The sequence below is a fragment of the Uranotaenia lowii genome, chromosome 2 (genome assembly GCF_029784155.1).
Source record: "Uranotaenia lowii strain MFRU-FL chromosome 2, ASM2978415v1, whole genome shotgun sequence".
Classification (NCBI taxonomy): Eukaryota; Metazoa; Arthropoda; class Insecta; order Diptera; family Culicidae; genus Uranotaenia; species Uranotaenia lowii.
Window position 1 is genome coordinate 291,589,300 of NC_073692.1, and position 16,923 is coordinate 291,606,222.

Below are 16,923 nucleotides of genomic sequence, written 5' to 3' on the forward strand. Positions count from 1 at the left end.
AGAAAGAATTAAATTTTAAAGGATTTTTTAACGTCAGGTTGTCGGTGTTTTAGGAAGGAATAAGTTGAACAATAGAGAGAAAACCGTCACCGTAGGGTTTGTTTATGAATACAAAAAATTTTCATTTGGTGTGTCGAAAAAGTCCAGGTGGGATGAGTCCGATTTTACATGTGTGGGGAGAAACAGTTAGATATAAAGAAAAAAATAAAACAATAAATAAAACAAATCAAACTCCAAACAGAAAACAATAAACATAACTTACAAACTAAGAAAGTAAAACCAATACAGAACAATTTTAACCGATAGAGACCTACAGCCTAGTGTGAATCAACAGTTGTTTTTGGAAGGAGATCTCTATCACAATAATCTGATTAGCAACCTATACAGTAAAAATCTTATTCAATAAAAAAACAGAGCTATTCACTAAAAACTCGAATGGGAAAAGAAAACAGAATTAATCAAGATATAACTAAACTAAGTGCATAACATATCTAACAGGTATAATGTTGTATGGGTAGATGTGGAATGTATTGTTTGTTGATTATCTCATCTTCTGGCAATGACTACAGTTTGCAAACGGTTTTGAGCGTTTTTAAGCTGGCTGTAGAAATTTCAATTAAGCATACATTTATATAATCTCGGGGGAAATCTACGGATAATTTTTAATTTTTTGTTTAAATTCGTTCGAATTTCAACGAATCATCTTCTTCCAATTTGATGTTTGAAAGCAAAATAAAAAAAAACTAGCTTCATACACTCAAAAAAAAAAAATGTTGCACTTAACACTACTAAAACTAACGGAAAAAAGACTACACAAAGTAACTACTAGAATTTTTCTATAAAAACAAAAAGTGATGCCAAGCTAGAAACTATCTAGTGTTGTTATTGGGTGTTAGAACCGAGGTGAGGTGGAGTAGCAGCACCCAAACCATGTTTCGACTACTATCGGTGATTGATTTTTGTTCTTATGCAGTCGACAATTCATCGATTTACTGCCAGATTTGATCAATTGTAAATAGTTTTAACGTTTATATTCATTTCAGATATTCAATATAAACTATCGGGGTTTTTCACTAGAAAAAGATATGTGGTTTTTTGTTCAGTGTTGATCAAAGAAGGCAGCGAAATACTTGTTAATACTAGTTAAAATTAGTCTAAATCTTATGCTATGTTAGTATTAGTGTTATCTGTGAATGATGAGGTGAGTATTTCTATTCTAGCGACTTTTGAAAGACGAAAACTAAATGTTAAAAACAGAAGAAGAAATATCACACGAAAAAATTCCTCAAATCTCGATAAAATATTTCTCTTTATTTGAGGCAAAATAATTTCTCTTCATCACAGAACAACAATCTTTGGTTTAAATGCGAGTATTTTTGGCATGTAGGATTGACTAACGGCTTTCTTCACCGTGGACTAGGAAAAAAAAACGGCAGACTGCATTCAGGTCACTAACGAGGAACTCTCCTACTCAAGTACAAATTGGAAACTCTAACGTGAAACAAAACTCTTCTAGGAAGAAACAAAACGGCACACAGTAAAAAAAACAAACTTCAATCAAACACTGCTCAAATTGGAGAGAAGATTTTTGCGCTTAGGCTAAACTATAAAGGCAGCCAGCCTGGAAAGTGTGCCCCATTTCCTATTCGGAAAATCGAACGAAACTATTTAGATCTCTCGTGCAAAATTATGTAGCCGGGAGGGCCTCCGAGATCATAACAGACTTGGCGCTGTTGCTGTTTCTGTAATTGAAATTTCTTCCGCTGCCAGCGCAACAGTTGCCGGAAGCTTGGCTCGGGTTTCTTACAAAGTGGACAGCAGGCCTCGTGCTGGCGGGGATCATTCGGATTCGGAAGTGGAAGCACTAGCGCAACTGTTTTTTTTTTGTAAATTATGTTTGCGGGATTTTTCAAGTGAAAAGGAAGGTGAGCGTTTCATGCAGTTGCATAGCGTTGGAAGAGTCGATAAAGTAGGTAGCGATAAGAAACCGGAAGTGGGTTGGGAGGAATTAAAAAAAAGGCAATAATTTAAAAACCCAATCGGAAGAAACGAAATCGGAACGGAAAAGGTTTTACAAATCAAATTTAATTTAACAACAGAAAAGTAACGAAGCCAACCGAATGCAAAAGTAGAACATTTGAACAGAGACAATTTTTTGATTAACGAGTTTTTCATCAATGTTACGTTCGAACCGCACATGTGTTCGTGTTGCAAAATACCGATTCAACCATTTTTCGAGGGGTTAAGTTTGTGTGTAGAAGAAAAGAAAGAAAAAGATTATATTATATTAGTATTACAAATCATTCGCACGAAAGCAATTTGCAAACAATGGTGGGGGGTGAGATGTGGGGGCAGGCCTGGGCGACACAGAAGTCGCATTACGGCAGTTAATAAGAAAAAAAAAGATCGAACTCTCGAGCGATTAATCACACAACAATATTCCAACAACGCGATTGGTTCCTACAACAGCCAAAGGCGAAAAACATGTCCCAGACAGATTATTAATAAAGGATTATTTTCAAGGCAGTTGTTTCTCGTTTGGCATGTAGCTTGTAGTTGGTTAAACATTCGCGATCAGCTTAAGTGTGCATGTTTAGCTTGTGGTTTCGAATAAATTAGCCGTTCTTTTTGTTGTTGTTGTTGTTAGAGGTATGATGAAAGCAGCATAACCATTTAGCGGCCAATGTGTCATTCAATGAATGATTTTGTTTTGTTGATTGTTAATAAACAGAGTTTCAGCAAATTTTGAATTTTAACTCGAAACCGAATCTTGGATTGGACTTGATCCAATGTTAAGTAACCATATCCTCTTCCTGTTCTGGCATTGCTTAGTGTGAATATTAATCTGTATTATTACGATATATTATAGATATTGGCATCGCTTCTAAGGTAATTTTTTAAACTTTACTGTTTTTAAAACAATTACGACGCTAGAAGTATACTTCATTGATTTTTTTTAAATTACCCTACGAGTGTTCTAAATGTAAAAGTTTTCAATGTAACAAGTGTGCAATAAACTATGTACGTACCTCGGCAGGGATCATTTTTGACCAGGAATTCATCCAGTGCAACCCATCCTCCTCCGACACGAACCATGACAGTACTTCTGAGAATTCGCACTAGACGCAGCTTCTGGGAGTCTCCAAACTGTATCATTCGAATCCAAGCAAAAACGTTAATCATCTTCATCGGAAGCAAACAAACCTTAATCAAACAACTCACCCGATATTTGCCTTCGCCGACCTGGAACACCCGGAACTTCTGCCGGCAGGTACACAGCATCACCAGCCGCTTGACTTCGTCGTGGATCTTGTCGGCATCGGTTTTTGGCTTGCGATCTTGCCAGTCGGGCCGCAGCGCGGCAATGAACTCCTGCCAGTCGATCAGCCCCTCGCCGTTGCGATCGAACAGATCCGCCACAGCGTTCATCTCCAGCTTCGAGGTGTCGAATTCTGGATAGGAGGAAAGGAAAATATGCACTATAAGATCGGCTCGAATTTTGAACCTTTTTAATTTTTGAAGCTTCGAAACATCTCCTGATTGTGGCATCCTAAGGCCTTTTTAACCCATTCGAGACGGAGGCTTTTTCACGACATTCGTACTCATAGTGCTTTACTCTTAGATAAATTTTGTGTCGTTTGATGTTCATCAAAACCATTTCCTAATACATTTTGCCTAACATTTGCGGATTCCATTGGTATGAGAATATTATTTTTCCGAGCAATAGTAAACTCACAATGAAAGATTGTTCTGACAAAGGCACAAAAATTCCATTGCACACACGGTGTGCAATCGGTCTCGAACGTGTTAAGCAAGCCATTAAACAGCAGGAAAGACAAACTCCCGACATATGCTGTAGCAATCGCTGACTCAACTGATTCCTCTAATATGCAAAAAAAAATTAAATGTGTTAAATTTCGACGTTGAAAACCTTACTGTCGCATTTTTTCTAATCGTCTCTATCACAGACATCCTATATTAAGGATTTTTTTTGTGAGAAGGAACTGTCTTCTAGTGATCAGTGTTTCCGAATCATGGGGACAACCTCCCTCTACGGTGCTCAGACCCACTTCCTAGCAACTCGAATCGAAGAACAATACCGGAGTGGATGGATCCGAAAGGCGAACTTTCTTCTTCTTCTTCTTCTTCTACATCAACATGGCCAAAACATGTAGGCATCCTGGAAAATGAGAGACTTGCGTCTATCATTTTTCTTTTCAGCGTATTACCTGTTACATATTACTATGCATTGCAGATATTACTACGGCCAGGCCAACCATGTGATGAAAACCGCGAAAGATACTGGATACAGGGGCGGAATGAAGCGTGGAGATCCCTACCAAACGCTCATATAATATTTTGAATATGGAAGGACCTAAATTTGAATTTATGTCATTTGGGAATATTGATACATTAAATGCTGTTAAGGAATTAGTAAATTACGATACTATTAATTAGAATATAGAATACTACATTTGGGTTTCTGTAACTATTTTGCTTTCGTATCTTTCCGTCTACTCTGTGAATAGTATGAAGGGTTAATGATCAGAAAAATTTTAGTAAACGGTTGAAACACAAAGCAATTAATTATGTATTTCCATTGGCTTTGTGATTGAGAAACTAAGGCAGTTCGTATGTAAAGGCCGAACAACAATTAAAACAAAAATTAAAATAATTTTAGATTAAAATGTTCAAGCTCGGCTAGATCTTTTTGTCGAACACTACTTTTGAATGATTCTATCATGTACTTGTTTAGAAGTAAACTAAAGAAAAGGGAAATAAACTTAGCTTTCATCCGGTATTGAGATTTCATTCGGCTTCTGTTCCATTCGTGCAGCATTCCGAATACCAAAACCGTAACTTCAAACAGCATTTTCGGATACTTTCTCCCTTTCCTTCAAGGGAGTGAGCAAGACGAACGCTGTCAATATTTACTGGTGTGATGAGTAAAAGCTCGCGAAGACAGCTGCTTTTTCGATATTCCACCATTTGATGCAGCGAGACAAAATGATGCACACTCAAGCTTGGACAAAATGGTTGAAAAAAAACACACCCGCGACGACTGATAATGTCATCCATTCTACAGTTTTTTAATATTACTAACTAATTTTTTTTGGGAAACCGCATAAGATACTTTGAATCACTAATTTCCATAGCACGTAAGCACGAAATAACCAGTGAGGCCACCGTTGTTATGATGCAGACTATACTACCAGACGCCATTAATTTGATGAATTTTTCGCATGTTCATTTTCACTTAAATTTCAAGCACCGAGTTGAATTTGGAATTAAGAAGCATTCGAAGATTAACGAACTGTTCCGCCCGAGGTCTTTCGCGCAACTCTCATTTAGTTTCACTTTAATTAAAATCTAAAAAACCTCAATTTTGATAAAATTTTCGCGGACGGAAAAAAACACGTGCGGTTCGCGAAAGTCATGGACTACTCCTCATGGATGGATCCGAAAGGCGAACATGGAGAAATACAGTTTCTCCTACTGAAAACCACTTCCACCGTCAAACTAACTGCGCATCCTTTCATCATCTCAAAAACCATTGAACTCGCTGCCAGTAAAATCGTTGGTGGACACCCTTGCCACAAAGAAAAATCCTATCTGCTGAAAGTTAGATCACAAAAACAAGTGGAGAAGCTACTCGCTGTCAACGAGCTAATCGATTCCACCCCGATTAATATCTCCTTACATCCAACCCTCAAATGTATATGTATGTATTGCAAGAACGAACCAACGAATCTCAGTGCAGTTTCTAAAGTGACACCAGCATGGAAAGCAACAACTATACCATCAGTAAGATCTCAATCACCAAGCGTTTCTGGAAACCCTCATCAGACGATTCTCATCCCCAGGACCGAAACCAACCCACAAGATGGCAACAAAATTCTGGAACATCAACGGAGACCGAACCATACCAATCTACAAAAGAAAGACCCGACTGTTGTCCCTTATCGACAAAACAGTCATTCGACCCATCTTTCTTCATCAAGGCCGGTAAGTCGAACCAACCATAGATCTAGCTTCCTACTATAGCTACAGATTTTTTCCACTATTTCAAATACTTCTGGCTATCACTTAATTCCTAAATATTCATCATGACCCACAATAATCGCAATGGCCCAACACAAAAAAAAATACAATCAACTTCGCTCTACAGTGGAACATCTTTGGTCTCAGAACCCGATTACCTAAAATTCAACTACTTATTCCCAAATACTCCCCAATAATTCTCGCCGTTCAAGAAACCCTCGCCCCACATTCAACAGTACATACTAGTAGTAATTTAGTCAATATAAATTCTCCCCTCAACGCTATCTGTGTTCGTCTCGAAGCCCTCATAAAAATCTCTGTAGTTTCCCTTTACACATCGCCATCGGCTGAATAATGGCACCCCTACACGTTTATGCTCCCGTACGGGCAACACGTCAGCTATTAACTTAAGTATAGTATCCTGGAGTCTCGGGCCTTTTGGATTGGAAAGCCCTAGAAGGCAACGGTGGGAATGACCACTTTCCCCTCTTTATCAATTTGCAACACCCCTCCCCTGTAACTGCCACAAGGCTTCTCTGGCGATACGATGGGATGACTACCAAACTCACATTGAAAATTTCTTCCTTGTTAACGAATCTATTTCCCTCGAACAATTCAACAACATCCTATTGGAAGCGGACTCCAAATCTATTCCCCGGTCAAGCAGAACACCAGGTAAAATCTCGGTCCCATGGTGGGGCCTGAAGTCCGAGAAGCCCTGAAAAAAACGAAGGAAGGCCCTTCGACTCTTAAACCGTATTCTCAATGACCATCCCAATAAACAGAGTGATTTAACATCTTTCAAAAATGCCAGGGCTGAAGCTAGGTCCGCAGTCCGGATCACAAAAAAAATATTGTAAAGTTTACAGAAGAAATTCACCCCAACACTCCTCCTAAAGTCCTTAGGACCAAAATAAAAATCCTCAACGGAGAACCCTGCCAAAATCAGTTCCATCTGCTACTTAACCAAAACTATTTACTATCTACTCCTTCTTGCTGAAGCCTTCTGAAAACATTTCTCCTCAACCAACACAGTCAATTATAATCCAACTCCTCCCGAGAAGATTCTCCTCCATCTTTTCTACATCTTTCTCAAGTGTGATACGGTCAAAATTTGGTCAATATCAACTTGACGTATTTCTTTAAAATTTGCATTTAAAAAACCTGAACACCCCTCTTTTTGAAGGTGTGTGTGTAGAATGTTGCTCCTATTTTGATTTTGGAATTCACTCTTCAGTTGTCAAAATGCCGTCCAAGGAAGAAGAGCAGCGTATCAAAATTTTGCTCGCGCATCGCGAAAATCAGAGCTACTCGCACGCAAAGCTGGCAAAATTGCTAAAAGTTGCCAAATCAACCGTCACAAATGTAATTAAAGTGTTTGGGGAGAGTTGCCGATACAGTAATACCTCGATATAAAGCAACCTCTTTTTAAAGCAACCTCGATATAACGTAACCCAATATAAAGCAACTTTTGCCTCTATATTACGTAACTTTTAAAAATGTATCTTATTTGAATAAATATGTTAAATTAACGGCTTTTCCGGGAAGCTGATCAGACTGATCAAGGCGACGATGGATGGAACGCAGTGCTGTGTGCGGATTTCGGGTGAATTGTCGAGTTCATTCGAATCGCGCAGGGGGCTTCGACAAGGTGATGGTCTATCCTGCATGATGTTCAACGTGGCGCTAGAAGGTGTTATTCGACGAGCGGTGGGCGAAATGCGGGGCACGATTTTCAACAGATCCAGTCAACTTATCTGCTTTGCCGATTGATATAGTCGGCAGATCATCTGCGGCGGTGGAGGAGATCTACCGCAAACTGAAATGCGAAGCAGGAAGGATTGGGTTGATGATTAATACGTCCAAGACGAAGTACATGCTGGCGTGCGGATCCGAGGCCGACCGAACCCGCTTGTCCAGTAATAACAAGGCCACGATCGACGGCGACGAGCTGGAGATAGTCGAAGACTTTGTCCATCTCGGCTCACTGGTGACCGCAGACAATGACACCAGCCGTGAGATCCGGAGGCGAATTATCAGCGGAAGTCGTGCCTACTATGGACTCCACAAGCAACTGCGGTCGAGAAGACTTAGCCCTCGCACGAAGTGTAACCTGTATATGACGCTCATTAGACCGGTTGTTCTCTACGGGCACGAGACATGGATATTGCTCGAGGAGGACCTGCGTACACTCGGAGTATTCGAGCGACGAGTGTTAAGAACCATCTTTGGCGGCGTACAGGAGAACGGAGTGTGGAGGCGAAGGATGAACCACGAGCTCGCGCGCCTCTACGGCGAACCCAGTATCCAGAAGGTGGTGAAGGCTGGCCGGATACGCTGGGCGGGACATGTTGCGAGAATGTCGGACGACTGTCCTGCAAAACAGGTGTTCGCTACGAATCCGGTAGGAACAAGACGAGCGGGGGCGCAACGAGCGAGGTGGTTAGACCAAGTGGAGCGTGATCTGGCGAACGTGGGGTGCCCGAGAAATTGGAGAACGGTTGCTATGAACCGAGTGAATTTTAGGAATAATGTTCGTCAAGTTATGTCGTGAGACGGAATACTTTGTAAATAAAAATAATGTTAAATTTCAATACTTTTTTGTCATAAAAATATAATAATGTTGTTTCTGAGCCATGCGGTATATTCTCAGAGGCATAAAGAGCGAATGAGCGCAAGCGTTGAAAATGTAACCCCAGTACTTTCAGTATTGTGATAGTCGCTTTTGTGCTTTTGAAAATCCAGTCTAGAGCATGTATCTCCATTTCAAAACTTAATTACTGTATTTGCACCTACAGATAAGTTGCTTAAGCTGAAGTAAGGTTAGGGCATGTAGTCTTTTATTCAAATAAGTTTTTATGATTGCTGACAGTAGACCGCTGCAAGCTTTGTATGGAAATTTCAAATTCTTAAATTTTTACACCTCCCATAACTTTTTTTGGTTGTTTTTGCTGCCAGAAATAGCAATAAAAATTCTCGAAGCGATCCATCCTGTCCTGAATTAGCGCAAAGAGTTTTAAGTTTGTATGAAAATTTGTATGGGAAAATAAAATTTTTCATTCAAAAATCGCCAGAGATGTTCTGAAAGTTCCAAAAAATATTGGATGAAAAATGTTCCTTGATGCTTGTGAACATTTCATGTGAACAGAGCACAAACCTATCTTGTTTCTCAGAAAAGTTATTCAATGTTTTATAATATTTTTCTTTTCAAAATTCATTTTTTTAATTATATCATTTTTGACTGCTTGTTTGAAAGCTGTGTAACAGTTGGATGGAAATAAAAAATCTCAAAAAACTGCTTTGCATTGCGAGAGAATTTCTTGACTAACAAAGCTCTTGCAAAAACATTTCATGAAATTATTAACAGCTCTAGCAAGCAAAGTCTGCCATTTTTGAATACTTTTCAATGGATTCAGATTTTTTATTTTGAATTGGTTATAACTTTTTTCATGAAATACTTAGCTGCTTGTCATGTAAGCAAAAATTGAAGCTTAAGAATAGTCAAAACTAAAAATTTAAGACCGACTTCATTTCAAGCTTATTTGATTTTTCTGGATGATTTAATGTGCAAAAATTTCTTCTTCCATAAAAAACTTAGGTATCAACCAAATCATCTCAAATTTTACACTGATGCTTTAACCCCAAAGGCAGCGAAAAAAACATATGGGAGCAAAAAGTCATTTTTGCAGCAGTCTACTGTACAGACTTCTGTACCATCGCGAATGCACGGATTTTATCACTTGCTATGAAAATAACAAAGAAACATTTCTGATGTTTCTGAGCCGTTTTGAATATATGTACATCCTCGTTGGGATTTTTGTTTGGTTTTAATCGCCTATCATATCAGAATGTCATTATTTGGTGACATTTATCACAATTATTAAACGTCAAGGAATGCATTGAATTAATAGATAAAAAACAAAACTGTCTGTAGATGGCGTTTTTGTGCACAGCAGGAGCGATTAGAGCATTGAAACCAAGATTTTTAATGGTAAAAAGTATTAAATCTGTACAAACAGAATTAAGAATCAACTTTTTCACATTTACGATCACTATCGATGCTCCAAAGGACCATTTAAAGTAGTGTTTCGATATAACGTAACTTCGATATAAAGCAACGAAAAAAAAAATTTCGTTGCTTTATATCGAGGTATTACTGTAGTTTCAAGCGAAACCCTAACCTCTCTCTCCGAGATGCCGCAAATAAGCTGGGTGTATCGTCTGCAACCGTGCATCGAGCCAAAAAACGAGCCGGACTATCGACTTTCAAGAAGGTAGTGACTCCAAATCGCGATGCTAAACAAAATACGACGGCCAAAGCGCGATCTCGGAGGCTGTACACGACGATGCTGACGAAGTTTGACTGCGTGGTAATGGACGACGAAACCTACGAAAAAGCCGACTACAAGCAGCTTCCGGGACAGGAGTTTTATACGGCAAAAGGAAGGGGAAAGGTAGCAGATATTTTCAAGCACATGAAGCTGTCAAAGTTCGCGAAGAAATATCTGGTTTGGCAAGCCATCTGTACCTGTGGCTTGAAAAGCAGCATTTTCATAGCTTCCGGGACTGTCCACCAAGAAATTTACGTGAAAAAGTGTTTGAATAAACGTCTGCTGCCTTTCCTGAAGAAACACGGTTGTTCCGTACGTTTTGGCCGGATTTGGCATCTTGCCATTACTGTAAAAAGACCATGGAGTGGTACGCCGCCAACAACGTGCAGGTGGTTCCCAAGGACAAGAACCCTCCCAACACGCCAGAGCTCCGCCCAATTGAGAAATACTGGGCTATTTTCAAGCGGAACCTGAAGAAGACCAAAAAAACTGTCCTTAGCAGTTTTCTTGGTCTTCTTTAGCAGCAGTTCAAGGCAAATTGGCTTTCTGCGGCGAAGAAGGTGGACAAGGTGGCTGTACAAAATCTGATGGCAGGGGTTAAGCGTAAGGCCGAATTGCCGGGCGAAAAGCGGAAGCCTAACTGAATATTTTTCCTGAATTTTATACTAATTTAACTTGAAAAAGAAATTTAATTTCATTTTTTAAATAAACGATTTCACCGATTTACACGCGTTTTCCCTTGACCTAATTTTCACCGTATCACCTTTTAACTGTTCCTATAACTCCAACTTTACCCTAGATGAACTCAACACTGCCCTCCATATAGTCAAGGGTCTATTTTCTGGGCCCAATGACATCGGGTACCCTCTTCTCAAAAATCTGACCTTATCCAACCAAAACAACATTAAAGCCCCTAAAAGATCCGAGTAACATCGATTGTTATCGCCCTATTACTTTGAATGACTGCTCTGGCAAAATCATGGAAAGACTAGTCAACCACCGCCTTAACACCATTATAGACCAAAAACTACTCTTAGACGTCCGTCAATACGCTTTCTGTCCCGGCCGATCAATCGATGAATATCTTTGTCTCCTTTAGTGCATTCTGGATGATACCTTGAGTCGAAGTCAACACATTGATCTTTTATCATTGGACCTATCTAAAGCGTTTGATTGCGTCGAATATAACACCATACTCACCTCCCTGCGAGACTGCGAAATTTCCGGTAGATTATATCAATATATCCAGGTTCTAGTCAACAACTCTCTTTCCAGCCCAAGACTAATGCCTACAGGGGTCCCGCAAGGAACAGTAGTCTCTCTTACCCTCTTTTTGATTGCTATAAACTCTATTTTCAAAATCATTCCTGAAAACACTAAGCTCTTAGTCTACGCGGACGATATCCTGCTCATCTCGATATCTGCCTTCGCCCGCCTAACACGAAACAGGCTACAAACAGCCCTAGACAAAATTGCCAGCTGGTCACCAAAAATAGTTTTCCGGTTCTCCCTGACAAATCTAAACTCCTTCACCTTGGTCCTAACAGGAAGAAACCTCTCCTGAAATTATTTAACCAGTTCATCCCCTTCGTCCATTCTTTCCATTTATTGGGTGTTTGGATTGACGACCGACTGAAATGCTCAACTCATTCGAACCAAGTTAGAAAGAGCACTATGAATAAATTAAATCTACACCGTATCCTAGGTAAAATCCCAAGTCAGGTTCCTCAGTCCCTTATCAAATTCGTTCATGGATGGTTACTCCCATCAACACTATACGGTCTGGGATTCATCAGTAGGTCCGGCCCTCGGATCTGCCACAAACTTGAACCTCTATACAACGGATGCATCCGAACAGTTGGTTCCGCTCTGCGAAGTAGTTCCACCTCCCCGTGGTACAGAGTGGAAACGTGTCTACAGACGTGTCACCTGTAGGCGTACGGCCAAGAGAACTACACGTTACACTTGGTGCAGCCAGCCCGCCGACGAGCTGCGTGCCGAGCGTGACACAAACGTGGTGCGATTGGGTACCTTGGTGCCAGTGCTCAATTACAAGAGGGAGGGGTCGTAACGAGTATCGGGTAGTCGCGACCCCGATATGCGGGACGGCCAAATGTTCGAGCGGGTTTTGATCGATCTTCCTGGCCCCGATTGGCGGAAATGATCGACTCACGACGGGCAGAGGGCCTTGTGCCGTAACATGTGGCGCCCAATAGATGGGCCTCAGGATGAGTCTCAAAGAGTCGAAACGGAGAACAGGTTACGTGTGTGGATATCTCCAGACCCGAGAAGAGGCGAGTTGTTCTCGTCTCGAATTGAATCAAGAAACGGATTGATAGAGGCCCCTCAAGACACGAGGAGAGGCGTGTCATGGCGTCTCGAACTGTGTCAAGAGGATTAGCGTGAGAGAGTCTCGAGTCATGAGGAGAGGCGTAGGTCCTTGCGCCTCAAGTTGTGACAAGAGGTCGAATGTGGGACTCGAGTCACGAGTAGCGGTGAAAGGACTACCAACCCGTGAGTCGTGAATCGTGACAGTAGAGTGGATTGCTGGTGTAGTACGAATAAACGAGTATTGCCGTGGAGCGCTTTGCGCGAGTATGGTCTCCCATCACGGGTATAGCCGAATTATGGCCAGAGACCCCAGGTGAACTTTATGGTGTAGGGGTACATAGTATCATGAGTCAGCAATTGCACCCATGGACCCAGAGTAGCAAACTGGCGGGACGCGGTGGCTCGCCGTACCTAAAAAAAACAGTTGATTCCGCGTTTGTCACAAGCCCTATCGAATCGATCATGGTCGAAAGCGGCCAACTTTCTTTCAACTATCTGGTTGCCAAACACCTCACCTCTTAATCACTCCTTTGGCTTGCCATTGGAGGCAGCAGAGACGCTCCCCAAGTTACCCGCTCCAATACTATGCTCCTAGATCTCATAATTTGATCCCTTCCATCTGTTTGTCAAAGCCGATCAACACCCCTGCACAATCCTATCTCTCTTTTACGAACTTGTCGACAGGAAATACAGGACAACGACTCACATATACCTATACCGACGGCTCCAAAACCATTAACGACAAATTTGGCTATGACATTGATGATCCTCTCAACAAGCGTAGCCTTGCTCTACCATCTCAGTGCTCCGTCTACGCCTTATTGGATGCCCTTCAAAATATTCCAAATCAACCAACCTCTACACCCATCTTTTTCGACTCCTGTGCTAAAAGCCGTCTCCACGGGCAACATAAAACACCCCTGGATCTCTTCCATATCACATGAGGCCTTAACGAAAAGGATCACCCTGGTTTGGATTCCCTGTTACGCCGGCATACCCGACAACGAATCTGCCGACCGCTTGGCTTCTTTAGGTGCAAACATAACTCCACCATCTATACCTATCTCGCAACAAGACGCTTACCGTGACACCTCTAACAAAATCTGCCTCTTCTGGGAGAGAGACTGGTCAACAAATCAAACTGCCAAACTCAGGGAACTGAAAAACTTCCCCCGCATATGGGTTGCTCGAAACAAACCCAGAGTAAGAACTGCCCTAACGCGACTACGAATCGGCCACACCAGGCTCACCCAGGAATATCTTTTGGGTAGAGAAGAACTTGCCAATGATTGAAATTGTGCCCAATTTTGCGGGAAAATGAGTAAATTTGAGTTAAAATGAGAGAAATGCAGTAATCGTGGAATATTGTATCATTATCATTCCAAATACAAAAACTTCTCTCTCTATTGTTAACCCCCCATTCTGCAACTCTTCAAGTCAAAGAGGTATTCGACCGTCTATTAGGGCAAAGTGGTATTTGACCGCCCTTTGGGACAGACTGAAGTCTGAAATTGGACCTGAACATGTTCCAGATTCGGGGTTCCACACTGACCATGAGCTTATACTCTGGTTCAATATTTAGTCATTTTTAACCTGACCACGAACTTATGATCAGATCATTTTGAGTTTCTTCATCTGACCTTTATCTTATACTCGGGTTCAGAATTTTGTCATTTTTGTTACCCAGGAACTTTCGATGTTTTCAGCTGACCATGGGCCTATACCCGAGTTCTTGACGTTGTAATGCGTGTTTCTTTACCTGACCATGAGCTTATACTCGGGTTCAGCATTTTACAATTCTTATTCCTTCTATTGCCCAGATGCTCATGTTCGAGTTACAATTTCGTCATTACCAGTTTTTTTAATCGCTATGTTGCACTAAAGTAAGATATCTTGAGAAACTTACTCGTTCCGATGATTCCGTCGATGAAGACCTCCCGCGGGATCAAGCCGTTGTTGTCCTTGTCCATCTTGCGGAACAGGTCCGTTAGCCGAGACTTCTTGTGGTTCATGAACTTCAGGAAGCGCTTGCGCCACTCCTCCCAGCTGAACTGCCGCACTCGTTCCAGATCCTGCAGGTAGAGTAGATGGTCGTGTAGACGCCGTTGGCGTTCCCATGCCAGCATCCACACGTAGCGCCACTTGTCCCACAGGAGCTTGGCGCGCGGTGAGCGCAACTCCGTCTCCGGTTGATTGCTGCAAATGGGGAATCAGATTGTGGTTAGAGTGATTCGATTGTAGGAATATCGGTAACCCACGTTGCGGAAATGGAAAGATGTGTGATGCGTGATGGTGATATCGATGTGAAAAGTGTGTACATCTCATTCTACAGGGTATATAAGGCCGAAAAACTAAACAACACACACTACTGAAGTACATCAAAACTACGACAAAACAACACAAAAATATACAAACCGTGAGTATATAATAGCTTTCCTGGATTGAAGCGAGGTTTTGAATATTTACAAAATTTTCCTTTCAATAAGTACAGAATTCAAAGATAAAACAAGAGTTCAAGCTAATTAATAAATATTTGAATACCAAGATTTCGGTTTATAAGCTTTAAAATTTGTGGCCGAATTTAGGTCATCTTGACTATAATCACAACCAAGGATTAACCATCCTTCGGGATGAAAATCCCGAGAGGAAAAATCTACGAATTGATACGAATAGGAATAGTGAAATATTCTTAACGCTTAATGCGTTTCTACCAAATGTACAGATAGCAATAACGAGAATGAATGAGAATATGTGTTAGTTCATGAGACAGAGAGCGTCCTTCTGTTGAAGAACTGCTCAAAGCACCCCATACAAATTTTGGGACAGACGAAATCGACAATGATAAACACGAAGTATTGTTGGCCGAGAGCCAACGTGCACTGAAAATGTACGAAAGAACCCCCACATTAGTTTGAATGTAAAACGATTTTAATGAAAATACCTTGGTGAGAATCGTGGACCATAATGCGGCAAACGATCACGTTCCGGTGTCTGGGTTTCCCGTCCAGGACTCACACGACTGTTGGGTCCAAGATTTGGTGGTGTTCAGTGATTTCGATCACGAATGAAGAATTGCGTGGGCACAAACACACACACACACGTAACAAAACGGCAACCACATATACATAAACCAATAAAATACGAATTGAAACAAATCGTACGGAAAAGATATTTAAAAAATAAAACCAAACCATAAACCGCCAACATACAACAAATGATAAAAGAAAAGATAGAAAAAGAAACAACAAAAAAGACATGCTATGAATATAAAAGAGATACAATATTGCTCTACAGAAACTATTCTTTGTGCTATTGATCGGAACATTAGTTTTTTTCCTTCAACCATTAGCACCTCGGAATGGAACATATACAATGATGAGCCCGTGTCTCGGTAGATGCCGAAGCGATACACACCTTGTACGACGTGAGTTAAGTCCTTGATCACGCGATCCCTTGAAACTATAATGATATGAAAGCAGACACACACGCGCAAAAAATGGGTCGTCGAATAGAACGAAAAGGAAATGAAACAGATAAATGAAATTAAGAACACATGTATGAAATTTCGAAAAAAAATTTCAAAAAGAATAAAAATGGGATTAATAACGAAAATTTGAATTGTTGTTAGTTCTCGATATTCAAAAATATAATAAAAAGAGTATGGGACAAATAACAAATATATTAGAACAAACCTTTGCTTTCTTCCTAGGGTGCCGTAGTCTGGCGAGTGTTCGCGCAAATCATGTTGTGATCCCTTACTGTGGGAGTAAAACCGATGGTCACACGGATATGAATAAACACACACACGCAAGTATTGGTATTTTGTGAGTTATTGGTGTGAATAAAACCGAAAAAATAAGAAAAAAACGAAACACACAAAACACGTCAACAAAATCAAATGAAACAATCGGTTGTTATTAGTCATGCGGCAAACAAACGTGCTCAAAATTAACGGGTTTCTGTCTTCGATCACGTTCAGTTCTAAGCTACTTACATAGGCGTCTTCATAACACCGCGGGACGGTTTGCGGGCTTCCTTCAAACCTGGCGGTGGTTGACGAGGCTTACAAGCACGATCTACTTCACCCTGCCGGCGGGCCGTGTTCTCCATGAATTCTTTGTGATCGGCAATCAACACCTCCAAAGGTGGAATCTCCTCCGGCAGCGGTTCCTGTTCTAGATCTGTTAAAATAAAAATTTAAAATATGCAACCCAACCGA

General features: G+C 40.9%; 1 protein-coding gene across 40 annotated transcripts in view; it reads right to left on the reverse strand.

The window, feature by feature from the left end:
• Positions 1-16,923, reverse strand: part of LOC129743398 (dystonin) — a 532,614-nt gene that overhangs the window by 25,891 nt on the left and 489,800 nt on the right. For 12 of the 40 annotated variants that reach the window (XM_055735401.1, XM_055735400.1, XM_055735402.1 and 9 more), the window contains 8 exons: positions 16,699-16,885; positions 16,397-16,462; positions 16,119-16,163; positions 15,646-15,723; positions 14,611-14,900; positions 3,223-3,452; positions 3,030-3,147; positions 1,808-1,873 (listed from right to left, as the gene is read on the reverse strand). In XM_055735401.1, coding sequence (XP_055591376.1) covers positions 1,808-1,873; positions 3,030-3,147; positions 3,223-3,452; positions 14,611-14,900; positions 15,646-15,723; positions 16,119-16,163; positions 16,397-16,462; positions 16,699-16,885 — 1,080 coding nt within the window. The remainder of the gene's footprint in view (positions 1-1,807; positions 1,874-3,029; positions 3,148-3,222; positions 3,453-14,610; positions 14,901-15,645; positions 15,724-16,118; positions 16,164-16,396; positions 16,463-16,698; positions 16,886-16,923) is intronic. The other 28 variants (XM_055735435.1, XM_055735420.1, XM_055735431.1 and 25 more) reach the window with 4 other exon arrangements.